At 43.2% G+C, this 13,818-nt stretch overlaps 1 protein-coding gene across 1 annotated transcript in view; it reads right to left on the bottom strand.

The window, feature by feature from the left end:
• Nucleotides 1-1,937: 1,937 nt before the first annotated feature.
• Nucleotides 1,938-13,818, bottom strand: part of LOC309565092 (AP-2 complex subunit alpha-2-like) — a 201,100-nt gene continuing 189,219 nt past the window's right edge. The window contains exons 22-24 of the mRNA XM_082269852.1: nt 5,484-5,553; nt 4,708-4,842; nt 1,938-2,110 (exon numbers count right to left, since the gene is read on the bottom strand). Of these exons, the coding sequence (XP_082125978.1) occupies nt 2,033-2,110; nt 4,708-4,842; nt 5,484-5,553 (283 nt within the window). The 3' untranslated portion in view covers nt 1,938-2,032. The remainder of the gene's footprint in view (nt 2,111-4,707; nt 4,843-5,483; nt 5,554-13,818) is intronic.

Consider the following 13,818-nt stretch of genomic DNA (forward strand, 5'->3'; position numbering starts at 1 on the left):
GTCCACAGTCTCGACGCTTGCAGTGACCACGTGGCTAGCAGAAGAGTGACGGTAGTGTGCATCCGGTCTTTTAAGCCTACAGTGTTTTCTGTGAAGCCTGAGCAGGAAGGCTGTATGCATCCACAACACAGACTTTAAGCAGAGCATGCTCAGACTGCCCCTTCCCCTGGCAGACTCCACAACACAGTACCTGCATTCTTGAAGCCCATCAGGAGTTTGAAACCTTTAGGAGGCATATCCCATCCCACATACTCCTGCCTTTTGATTACTGGATTACTCTAATGGTGACATCAGTGGTAGAGTCTAGGAATGAATAGCTATTCTGCAGAGACCATGTGGAATAGAAAGTGGGGCTAGGTAAAGTAGCAGTTGTAGAATGACTACTGTAAACAGTTTATCATTCACAAATAACTAATTTGAAGAATAAATTTCTAAAGTCTAGTTCCATTTTAAATCATTCACGTATAGCAGGGGTCTTCAAACTTTGGCCCTCCAGTTGTTCAGGAACTACAATTCCCATCATGCTTAGTCATGTCTAAGAATGTCAGAGTTTTACAATGCCTCATGGGACGCGTAGTTCCGCAACAGCCAGAGGGCCGTAGTTTGAGGATCCCTGACGTATAGTTTCATTATGGATGCACCGAAATTTCGGCCACCAAAATTTTCGGCCGAAAATGGGCCTATCCCATTTCGGCCGAAAATGGGTTAAAATGCAGAAATTAATGGCCGCTTGAGGAAGGAGGAGGGCGCAGCGCAGGTTTGAAAAGACGTGCCTCTGGCCGGCCGCCCGCCTCCCTGTGATTTCCCTACTACTGCGATCTCTGCATTAATGAACTAACAGACCGAGCGGGAGGGCGGGGGGAGCAGCCGCTAATGGATATAACTATGTGAGCCTTCACTTCACTTCCCTGTCAGCGGCACGATGTCCATGAATGAACTGACACTCTGGGCGGGCGAGCGGTCGCTAATAGATATGACTATGTGAGCTTCACTTCACTTCATTTCCCTGTCAGCAGCACGATGCACATGAATTTACTGACACTCTGGGCGGGAGTGAACGGCCGCTAATAACTATAACTATGTGAGCCTTCACTTCCCTGTCAGAGGAGATACATGCCTGACAGGGAAGTGAAGGCTCACATAGTTATAGTTATTAGCGGCCGCTCCCCCCGCCCGGAGTGTCCGTTCATTCATGGACATTGTGCCGCTGACAGGGAAATGAAGTGAAGCTCACATAGTTCTATTAGCGGCCGCTCGCCCGCCCGGTGTGTCCCTTCATTCATGGACAGATCGTAGTAGTAGTGACATCACCGGGAGGCGCGTCTTTTGAATAATGGACACCGGAGGAGCTGAGTGAGTAGGAGAGGGACGCTGAGGCTGATAGCTGAGGCAGCTTACCATTGGTATTAGTATTATGCAGCATGAGGGGGTTAATGTATTGTCACTGCTGGTCACTGCTGCATTAGTGACCGACCAGTGGCAGTTAATTAACCCCTTTGTGCTGCATTAGTGCAACCAGTATCAGTGTTAATTAACACTGATACTGGTTGCACTAATGCAGCACAAAGGGGTTAATTAACTGCAGTGACACCAGCAGTGACAATACATTAACCCCCTCATGCTGCATAATACAAATACCATTGGTAATTAAATTAACCTCTTGCCAACCCGTCACAGTACATATACTGTGACAGGGTGGCAGCGACAGGTGTACGTTGCTGCCTGTTTTTGGTGTATGCCCCTGTTCTATCAAATATAAAATTATTTTCCTGCATCCTGCATTTTCGGCCCAAAATTTTCATTTCGGTGCATCCCTAAGTTTCATATTACCTGTTTCCTCTTCTCCACCTAAAGTGGCAGTCTTTATAAGTTACAGCAGCCAGCTGATGCAACAATGAAACATGTATAACTCTCGATGAGATGAAAAAAGATACAGACAATGTGTAAGGAATATTTATTTTCACTGAGATAAGGAACTGGCAGTAAGGGAAGATCACAAAGACATGGGTTCTGGAACCAAAGTAATTGAGGTCTAAAACTGCTCAGAGAGTAGGTCACACAATCTCTGGGAAACCTCTTCTTTACTTGTGCGGATGGTGAGCCGGTACATCTGTATGGACAAAAAACAGACTTGTGAGCGTTCATCCGTTTTGATTTCCATCAGCATAGACATATGGCAGCTGTTGCAGACTTGTTTTTGAAAGTGAAAAATCTGTGCCTGTCACCCTTCTCTACTTGGTAGATCACTGACCTGGCACACTCCTGTGAACATCAACTGTCAGGATGCCCAACACCTGCATGTTTCAGATCAGTACAAAAGCAAGGGTGACAGACCAAGAGGTTGCACTCTGAAAAACATGTCCACAATGGCAGCTACACTAGTGAAAAAGTAACAAAGAATATTTTAACCACTTGTCTACTGGACACATTTAACCCCTTCTGGCCAAGGCCAATTTTCAGCGCGGTCACACTTTGAATGACAATTGCATGGCAGCACTGTTCCAATAAGCCATTTTATATTTTTTTTTTCACACAAATAGAGCTAAAGAAACAAAAAAAAAAAAGAGCAAAAATGTTGAAGGAAACGTTTTTGCTATAAAAGTTTGCGAACAGGTAATTTTTCCCTCGTGCTGATGGGGCTGCACTGATGGGCACTGTTGGGGCTGCACTGATGATCAGAGCAGATGTCCCCTTTCACACTAGCCAGTTACCATCTCTCTCCCACGCTGTGACAGCATGAGGAAAGGAATGCCAATAACCGGCAAGTTAATTTGCATCGTGATTAGACATAGCTGATCACGTGTTAAAAGAGTCGCTGTGATTAGTGCTTTACCCGGATCTGTGATCAAGGGAGGATGTCATGATGCCCTCCCAGAAGTCGACGACCGCGCTGTAGCTGCCATTTTGCTATAGCAGGGTCGGCAAGTATTGAAGACCAGGCCTTTTCTGACAGTTTGTTTACACTCAGCATTTTTATTTTAACAATCAGTATTTTTTTTTTTGCTAAAAAATTACTTAGAACCTCCAAAAATATATATTTTTAAAGCAGAGGCCCTAGAGAATAAAATGGTGGGTGTTGCAATTTTTTTCACACGGTATTTGCGCAGCAGTTTTTCAAACCCAATTTTTTGGAGAAAACACACTTTTAAATTTTAATGCACACAACAAATATTGTTTGGTAAAATATAAAAAATGATGTTATGCAGTGTAAATAGATCTCAAACGCTAAGTTTTAAAATTGCGCACACACGTGTTTAATAGCAACAAACTGCGTAAATTTTACTATCCATAGGAAACTGCCTTAAGGAGGTCCCAAAAAAAAAAAAAAGAAAATCTCCAAAGCTAATCCTATATATGCTCTTGGCAGCGAATATTACTATTGCTACATACTGGAAGCGACCGGTGTCTACATTCAAAGTAAGCTGAACTTTATTGTGGTTAATGACAAGCTTACCTGCATCCTTCATAATAAGACAAAAGGTACGACCCATGGATCCAGTATTTGTTGATCCCCTTGGTCCTTGGTTGACCCTCTTCTAGGTCTACTCTTTTCTGCCACCCTTTCTTTTTCAATCATATTTTTACCTCTTGATGCATTTGATCTTCTTTACCTGACCGTTTCTGTGCCCGTACTCTTTGGTACCTAAACAGTGCTTTTTCTACCGATTAATCCCCCAAGCTCCCTTCCCCTACTATTAGAATTATATTATATTTTCACAACACTTCTATGTGGGGATATTAAAATATACTCATCTGCTCTAGATTATATATAGATTAGTGTAATGTGTTTAGTGATGAAGGATGCTATTATTGAGTCTTACCAGAGGGATCTCTGGTTGTTAAGTTTGTGTATAGTACGAATTTCTTCTTTGATCATCTTTCCATGCCTTACAAATGCCATTTATGTTATATCTGAATGATAACCTGAGAGAAACCCCGTTTCTTTCCATATGGTGTTTTTCATTATAGTACTTTTTCGCGCTAATAAAAATATTGAAATATACTTTTGACATTTTTTATTTTCCTTTTGACATTTTTATTTTCCATTATTTTTACACTGTCGCTTTAATTATTTTTTTCTAGTCACTTTTATTATCACAGGGGATATAAATACCCCCTGTGATAGCAATAGGCAATGACAGGTACTCTTTATGGAGAGACCTGGGGTCTATTAGACCTCAGATGTCTGCTTTGCCCAAAAAAGCATTTGGTCACATCAAGATCCGTGTGATCAAATGCTTTCCCTATTTAAAAATGGTGCCGTTTACATTCAGGGAAATCTGAAATGATTTATACCTGCTTCCAGAAATCAGTGCCATTCCGGTCTCCGATTACCTCTATGATTAGCCGGCGGAAGCACTGGCTGGTCACTCGGGTCTCCAGGTGGGACAGGAGAGCCCCAGAAAGCCACGGAAGGTGGCGGGGGTGTAAGGCGTTCACTCCTGCCTCTTGTAAAAGCAATCCAGTGGCAAATTAGCCATTAGGATTGCTTTTACAAGAAAGACAACCATTGACTCTAAAAAAACAATATTGGAATGATGCCTACAGCTGCACGTATCCCCCGGTATAACCAAAGTCCAGAGACCTACCGGTAAGTCGCTGAAGTAGATAGAATTAATTTTACAAAAAAAAAATTAGACAACTAATCTTTTAGAAGGACTCCATAAGGACCATTACCAGTTGTCAAGCTCTCCTAAGATCACTCACCTGTGCCTGCACATTGGGTTCGAGGCGTAGCAGGCATCCCACCTGTCGGGATTTTGCTTGAATGATTCCGGCTGCCACAAAATTGGACGGGTTTGGATCAACATTTTCCAAAAGAGCAGGTCCAAATCCAATAAGCTGATAAGTAACAAGAGAGATATTACACACCATAACCATGCATAATGCTAACCACCACCTATGACATTAGATTTAGCTTTTTCTAGCTTGATATCGGTGCTGGCAGCTTTCAGCCTAAACAACGAAGCCCTAACTTGAGGTATCCATCATACTAACTTTTCTTTCAGAATCCCCTCCTGCAGTCCTCACACCAACCTGGTCTTTAACCCCAAACTGCTACAGCAGGAATGATATATAGAGAAAGGGGGTGCCTGCAGCAGCCTCCCAAACCTTGACCTTTCTGACCACTAATCCCATCCTGCACACATTCCTAACTGGAAGGAGGTAGGCAAGCCTCAGCACTATCGGTAAATGCCAGAACTTTACCTAAAACTCATTAAGATCAGAGAGCTTTTGGAGGCTGCTGCAGGTATGTGCAGGCAACTTTCAATGTCTGCAATTCAAATCAGCAGCAGTTTACACCCTCCCTAGTGACAGTCTCTTCAAATAAACTTAACCAGTTTGCACATATACCTCTCTTTTACTGGGATCATTTGCCAATAAGACCTGTATTAGAAGATTTTTTCAGAGCGCTAAAGCAAAAAAACCCAAATCCTCATTACTTCTTGATGATCTATTTGAATACAGCGTAGGGCACCAACCTTTGCTTTAGTGATTTCAGTATCCATCGGATGCTTTGCCTTGAAAATGTTCTGAATCTCTTGCTTGGGCCTGCAAGAACAAAGGAATAGTACACACGTTTTGAGCAACTACCAGGCAGCTTCACAATTGCTTCACATTGTGTAAACTATTTGGAAAAGCGTGACCAGTTAAAAATATGTACACCCTGCCTTTCCTTTTGGACAAGTGGTAGATCCTTAAAGAAAGCTTTACTAAAGTTTTCTTTACAAATGCCTAAGCAAACAGTTTAGAAATAAAAAAATCAATTATGCTGTGTAAGAGATATCCCAGTGGAACCTTTACTACCTAGGCATTTTGTAGATTTCTTTAGGTTACAAATTGCAGTAAGCCATTTTTATGGAAGCCGGTCAAGATGGTCATTAAAAAGAATAGGTAACATTTCATTCACTATCACTATAAATAATAACCATCTCATCTATAATACATCATAATCCAGTTAAAAAAAAAACTGAGCTAGATACGCTGGTGACCTTTCATCAGCTCAAGTCCAGGTTCTCCTTACCAATCTCCTACTTCTTCCGGTTCCTGCAGCTCCGCCATGCCTTCCCGGGCACAATTCGGTGGCACCCCTCTTGATATTACTCAGACTTGGTGATGCTCCTTCGTGATGTGACTCTAAAGAAGCCGCTTTCCTCTATCTATGGTACCTTACTGCCTAGTGTGCATATGGGTCTAGAGGGGTTGTGGGCATTCTGGGTGGCAGAGGTGCCGGAGTTGGATTCAGAGGACTGGGAAGAGGTCTGAGACTACTCCTTTAAACACAGTCTCTTCCAGAGACCGTTTGGTTCAATTTAAAAATCCTACATAAATTCCACCCGACACTGACTAGATTACATAGAGTGTTACCTGATGTCCCAGGGACATGCTGGCATTGCCAGTTGGATGCCCCAATGCACACTCATGATATGGCACTGCCCGTCCTTACAATCGTATTGGGCAGAGGTCCTAGACTTCATTGTCAGATTGACCACCACCCCCGTACCACATAAGGTTGAGGTTTGCATCATGGGACTTGTAAATGTGTTGGCTCACTCCACAGCCTCTCGTACCCTATTGGGTCTCCTGCTCTTTTATGCGAGGAAAACGGATAATGCTACGATGGAGAGGTGCTGGGTCTCCCACTTTAACTATGTGGAAGGCATTGGTGAACTCTGTAATACCATTCTATAAAGAAGTCTACACTAATAGGGGCTGTCCCCAAAAAAATCACCAAGGTATGGAGTATTTGGTTGGAGGTGGAAGACACCACAACTGATTGTGTTGATATTGTGACTACTGCGCGTTAATCCATCTTTTATTTTTGTTGTTTAGGCCAGGGGGGGATGCCGGGGCCACTGGCCACCTTTCCTTGAACTCGCCCGTTATACAATTGCTGATAGTTCTTCCTTTATTCTTCTTCCATTTTGTGGAGCACACACTCGATCTCCTTGAAGCAGCAGCCTATGGTTGGGGTTAATTGTTTGTTGTTGTTCATTTTCTTTTTCCTTTTTTATTGTGTTTTGTTTTTTATCAAACCAGGGTATGCCTGAAAGCTCTGTACTTTTTCTTGAAAATAATAGAAAGAATTTGCAAAAAAAAAAAACTGAGCTGCCTGATCTACCTGGTGGAGTGGAAAGCAGGACACCCGCTACAAGGGCCCAAAGGCAGAAGAAAAAAGGGACAAGGGTTTAAAAATAGAGATACTGGCTGCCAAGTAGCCTGACAGGCCTGACCACATCCAGGCATGTAGGGAAATTTCCTTTTCATGTTTTGAGGCAGGACAGAGGAAAGGAAGAACTAGGTCTTCATTGAGGAAGGAATGATTTGGTCTCAAAACCAATTTAGTTCAAAAGGGATGTGTCTGAAGTACACCAAGCTAAAGGCCCATACACACTTGACGGAAATCGGACAAAATATCCTCCGATTTTTCTCTCTTGCTCAGCATTCATTACCGTTTTTAGTTGACAGTGCATAAATGTTCACGAAATTTCTCGTCTGATTTTTTTTTTTTTTTCGGACATTTGTTCCTATACTTCCGGGTCGTTAGCAACTTCAGATCATGCGCGGTCTTTCTTATCCGATTTTTCGCGGACGTACTGCATAGACATTAAACGAAAATTGGTCATCTGGGGACGGACGATAAAAAATTTTGGCGTTTGTCCCTCCGTTTTTTTTTGGTTGAAAATGTCGGCATCGGCAGCTGAAAGTTGTGTACACACTAGCCGAAAATCGTACGATTTTACCTCGGATGGGAATTTTCGGCAGATTTTCTACTAGTGTGTACCCCACTTAAGATCCCAAAATCTGGTGGAAAGTGTGAACCACGCCTGGATAAATGTCTCATCACTGCTGCTTTTAGAACTGAGTAAGCCTAACAACGCTGTGAAACAAGAAAGCGGATTGTGTTGCATTTTGTTCATGAATACTTCGTAATGGTATTCAATTTTACTTTTTTTACAAGCTGTAACGTATGATATTGATGTATTGTTAAATATCTACCCTTAAAGGGATTTTAAAGGCAGAAGGTTTTTTTTTTTTTATCTTAATGCATTCTAAGCATTAAGATATAAAAAGAAACCTGTCTGCACCAGCCTCCCCCCTCCCACCTTCATCCCCCCCCCCCCAATAGTTACTTGAGCCCCAACTCTATCAAGCAATGTTGCAGGAGTTTCTCAGCTGCCTGAAACTCCCCCTCGACTGGCTCCCACTGCTTTCAAAGTCAGTCAGCTCCGCATCTAAAATGGACACATGGAGTTGTGGCTGGGCTCGGGTGCCCCCATAACAAGCTCCTTGCTGTGGGGGCACTCAACAGGAGGGAGGAGCACCGAAGGGGGACCCTAAAGAGGAGGATCCGGGCTGCTCTGTGCAAAACCACTGCACAGAGCAGGTAAATATGTTTTTTTTTTTTTAAACAAGACTTTACAATCACTTTGAAAGACCTGTATTGTCAACTTGTATCTCCAACCTGTTCTTATTTCTCTCTTTCTCATTTTCATAACATCTCCATGTATCCACCATCGTAAATGTGCTGAAGTAACTCCCCAACTTTTGTTGCTGGTCAGATTATAAACCAGTTGGAAGCCCCTTCCCTGTTAAGGGAGCAACCCTCTACAGAAATCCTTACTGTGCGATCCTCACTCTCGGTACTGGTCGGAGGAAAACCAGCCTGAAACACCTTCCCTATTCAGGGAGCGATCCTCTGCAGCTGTCTTTGGATTGAGAGATAGTTTGTGGAGAAAAGCAGAGAATCGCAAATCAAGTAGTGGTTCCCAGTATAAGTGGAAAAAAAAAAAGACTGCACATAGCATAAGATGCTTTAAAATCAGTTTGAAAATGTATTAAAAACATTCCATCTACAGGGCGGGGACTGCCGCCCAGCTCAGCGTAACAAGGACACCTGCAGTCCCCACCCAGCGATGGAATGTTTTTAATACATTTGTAAACTGATTTTAACAGATCTTATGCTATGTGAAGCCTCTTTTTCCTCCTATACCGGGAACGACTACTTGGATTGATAGATTGTCTGTGGAAAAAGCAGAGGATCGCACATTAAAGTTCGCTTCAGAGGATCGCTTCCTGAATAGGGAAGGTGTTTCAGGCTGGTTTTCCTCCCACCAGTAACGAGAGTGAGGATCGCACAATAAGGATTGCTCCCTTAGGCTCTATTCACACCAATGCATTTTTTCATGCTTTTTGCAGAAAACGCAGGACATTTTTTTTTTTTTTACATGGTTTCCTATGGAACATGTTCACATCAATGCATTTTTGTGCCTCTGCATTTCTGGAAAGCGTCAGGGACATTTTAAACGCAAAATGGTGTGTTTTTTTGCATTTGTTGGTTCACTACAATGGAGAAGCTGCAGAAAAGCATGTAGTGAGTGTTTACTGTGATTTTGCCACGATTTGATCTGCCTAACAAATTACCCCAAAAAAAAAAAAATGTTTTTTATTATAAACAAAGTAACAAAAATCAAAATCACAATAAGCTTTCTTGTTTCACAGCACTGTTCATGACAGTTCCCATTTGGGCGATGCGGGAACACTGCGAATATACAGCGTGTTCCCGCATCCGCACCCCTGGCAGTTCACACTGCCTTATGCAATTAAAAGTTGAAACCCCCAGATCAGATCGCATATCGCAGTGCGATCTGAATGTTCGCACAGAATTGGATCGCACTAGTGTGAACCACCAAGTGATCTGATTCTGCTGCGGACAAAAAAAAAAAAAGGGTCCTGTGCGTGTTTTAGTGCGATTGCGGTGCGAATTCAGCCATACAAACTGAATTTGCACCGCACAGACATCGCATGTAATTTTAGGAGCAGTGTGCTCCGAATTACATGCGAGCTTTGTGATCGCACAGATGTGAACTGGAACTTACTCTATCAAATGATATTGACACAGGAGTTTGGGGGGATTTAAATGAGCAACTCCCTGAAGTCATCTTGATTAAGGATTGGAAGACCAGAGCTTTCTGGAATAGAATGGATAAGGCAGAAACCAGTCTTAAGGGTACTAAGGGCCAGAGGCTGGTCAAGCCCAGACTGAAGAGAAGGCCAAAATATGGTGATAAGAGTATTCCCAGAGACTCCGCTTACTGACCTCGCACTAGGCAAAGTGAGCCTTCCTTGTGCGTGTGGTAATACTTGGATTTTCTTGCTCTGGGTAAGGTGGGATTATCAATCAGAATTTCACCTATCCTTTAGTACAATGGTTTAAATTGCCATTTCGTTAAAGCAAGCAGGATAGAATAGGGTGCCTTGGCCAGTAAGTCAGGCCTTTTTGGAAGAGGCCAAGGCTTAACTGGCAGATAACCCCATCCTTCTGGGCCAATGTGCAGTGATCAGATATGCCCGAACTCTTTCCTGAATGATCTTAATGAGAGGTAAGGCAAAAACCAGCTTGAAGTCCAAGTCCAGCTTAAATCACCAGAGCATCTACTGCAAAGGCTGGAGGTTCCCTGGTGTAGGTTACATATTTGTTGTTGAACCTGCGGGCCAGGATGTCCACATCCGGTTCACACCACCTTTGACAGATTTTGAACACTCCTGAGGTGCAATGACCAGTCCTCAGGTCTAGGCAAGGTAGCTTAGTAGTCTGCCTGCCAGTTGTCTACTCAAGAGATGGACAGCCGAGACTCCTGGAATGTGAGAATCTGCCCAGGAGAGTCACACTTGTTTCTCTTAGGGCAATTTGACTTCTGATGTTACCCTTCTGGTTTATGTAGACCTTGCAGGGAAGTCCAATGTTGTAGAAATAATCTGATGGTTCTCAGTTCCAGAATGTTAAATGTGAAGTTTGGCCTTTTGTGGGGACAAGGTACCCTGGACACCCAGGGAATTATAAACTCTGCCCCAGCTTGTAGGACTGCCACCTGTTGTCACGACCTTGAAGGAAACCATGTAAGGGAATAGTTGGTCTGGCTGGACAAAAACTGGATGATCCAGTGATTGAATTTGTCTGTTCCACAGCATATGCTGGATTAAAGAGGTCAGGAGTGAAACAGGTCAAGGGAACAGTCTTGATGAAAGGCTGCCATCAAGCCCAAAACCCTGATGCAGATGCCTACTGATGGGTGCGGTTTTGAGCTGAGGGTCCTCATGTGGGACCTTAGAAAAGCAATTCTAACCTGAAGAACGAACATTCAGACTCGTATACTGTCCAAGATTACAAAAGGTGGCGCCAAGGCTTGGTGCATTACCCAATGAAAGTTGATTAAAAGACAAGACATGCCATATACACTCACAAAACTCCGCATTCTCTAGACAAGAGGGCTTGCCCCTTGAAACACATCAGTATGTGAGTCTGAGTGATGCCTGGATCTCGGTGATATACTTCCACATCTCAGCCTATTGCCACTTGCATTTTGCTCTATTCACGGTTTTTAGCCTTTTGCCTTTTAGGGAGTATGTTTTTGGCATGTCTTGTCTTAATACATTTCCATCTGGGTAATGCACTAGGCCCCTTGTTATTTTGTAGTTCAATAGAAAGATCTAGTAAGAAGAGGGCTGTATTGGTGAAGCATACCTGTCTTTAAAGTGCATGAAAAGGACACTTAACGGATCTGGAAACTGCTAGATAGCCCAGGGCAGTAAGCAGTCAGATGTTGATAGAAGCATTAAAGTAATATAAATAAAATATATAAATAACATAGTTGAGAAAAAAAAAAAAATGTTGAAAAAGAAAAAAAATACTTCTCCAGGGAGAACAGGTCTATCACCTAAAAAAACCCTAGTAAAAAAAAAAAAAAAAAATTGGAGTAACCCGAAGTGGACAGAATTATAGGGAGTGCAGTCTGGGGGAAGCCGTAGCAAGTTTTTATTTTCAGTATACAATCACCTGAAGGCAGGCTGCATTTAATCCATGGTATATGGATACAGGTGCTGTGTCCTATACGATTAAGATATATACTTTATTTCCTGGACAATGATATCATCTAGAGAGACGTTTGTTTTTCTAATACAAATACTCTATGCTGAATGTCTGACAAGCCACATTCTACTGAGACATTCCACATATTCTACACCTGGTACAAAATCTAGAGTTTGAATCTATGGAAGTTACCACTGTGTAAGCCCTAGAAGTAATCATAACCAGCATTAAAGATCCTATGTGTTGATGGAACCAGAACCGCTACTTAGTAGCCCTGTTTTGATGGCTTTGATTATTGCACTACACCAATGATAACTGGTTGTTACATGTGACTTTCATTGCAATTATCCCATAAGTATTTAATTAAATTCTCATATTTTGCAGCTGGTTGGAGCAATCCTTTGCTTTATCCTTGTTATGATTTGGAAGACACTTGAGGTGAGGACTACATAAAATTGGATTTTTTGTAAGAACTTACCGTAAAATCCTTTTCTCTTAAGCTCATTGACAGACGCAGTCCTCTTTAATTAATATCAGTAGGGTTATACTGCCCCTTACAGGAGTAGGACACTAGGCAGGAAAAACGTTCTGGCCACACCTTAGGGGCAGTCCCAGAGGGTATATCCTCTCTCTCCCTGCTACAGGATGTCAGTTATGTCACAAAGCAGTGTCAGAGAATTTAACCAAACCCAACTCAAAATAGAGGGGCGGGTACTGCGTCTGTCAATGAGCTTAAGAGAAAAGGATTTTACGGTAAGTTCTTACAAAAAATCAAATTTTCTCTGTCGCTCATTGACAGACGCAGTCCTCTTTGATTAATATCAGTAGGGACGTCCCAAAGCAGTGCCACAAATGAGGGGTGGGATAACGGAAATCAAAATCCAATCTAGAAGGCCCAACCGGTGCCAACCAGAAGTTTTAAAGGCTCATCAGACAAAAGGATGAGACTCAACTGAAAACCCAACAGAAAAAAACCCTCGAGGTAGACCACCGGTCTCCTCAAACAGCGGCCTGCAGAACCTTGCGGCCAAAAGAGGCATCCGCCGATGCCAGCACATCAACTTTGTAAAATTTTGTAAAGGTATGAACCGACGACCAGGTAGCCGCCTTGCAAACCTGAACCACTGACGCCTGATGGCGGAAGGCCCAGGAAGCACTAAGCGTCCGAGTGGAGTGCGCCTTACCAGGGAACGGAGGAACCCGACCCTGAATAGAATAAGCCTGTACCACCGTCTGTCTGATCCATCTAGAGATAGTCGCGGCAGACGCAGGCAACCCCTTTCTAGGGCCATCCGTGATCACAAAAAGTGAATCCGTCTTACGAAAAGATTCCGTAGTAGTCAAGTACACCCTGATCGCCCGAACTACATCCAAGGAGTGCAACGCAAACTCCCGAGGATGACTGGGCTTAGGACACAGGGAAGGTAACACAATATCTTAATTTAGATGGAAATCTGAAACCACCTTAGGAAGGAAGGATGGATTCGGACGAAGAACCACCTTATCCCTATGAACCACCAGATATGGGGAACGACAGGACAATGCGGCCAGTTCTGACACCCTGCGTGCAGAAGTGATAGCCACCAGAAAGGCCACCTTCTGGGATAAAGTAAGCAAGGGAATCTCCCTAATATTTTCAAAGGGAGGTTTCTGAAGAACCGACACCACCAAATTAAGATCCCAGGGCGGCAAGGGCGCGCGCACCGGCGGAGCCAGGTGCCGCACCCCCTGGATGAAATTCCGCACCAAGGAATGAGTAGCCAGAGGCCTCTGAAAGAAGATTGCCAATGCTGAAACCTGACCCTTGATAGTGCTCAAGGACAGTTTCTGCTCAACCCCCTTTTGCAGAAAAGCAAATATTACGGGCCACCGAGTAGGAACGTGGAGGAAACCCAAGGGATTCACACCACGTGATATATAAGACTTCCATGTGCGATGATAGACTT

The sequence above is a fragment of the Pelophylax lessonae genome, assembly GCF_965119305.1.
Source record: "Pelophylax lessonae genome assembly, chromosome: 10".
Lineage (NCBI taxonomy): Eukaryota > Metazoa > Chordata > Amphibia > Anura > Ranidae > Pelophylax > Pelophylax lessonae.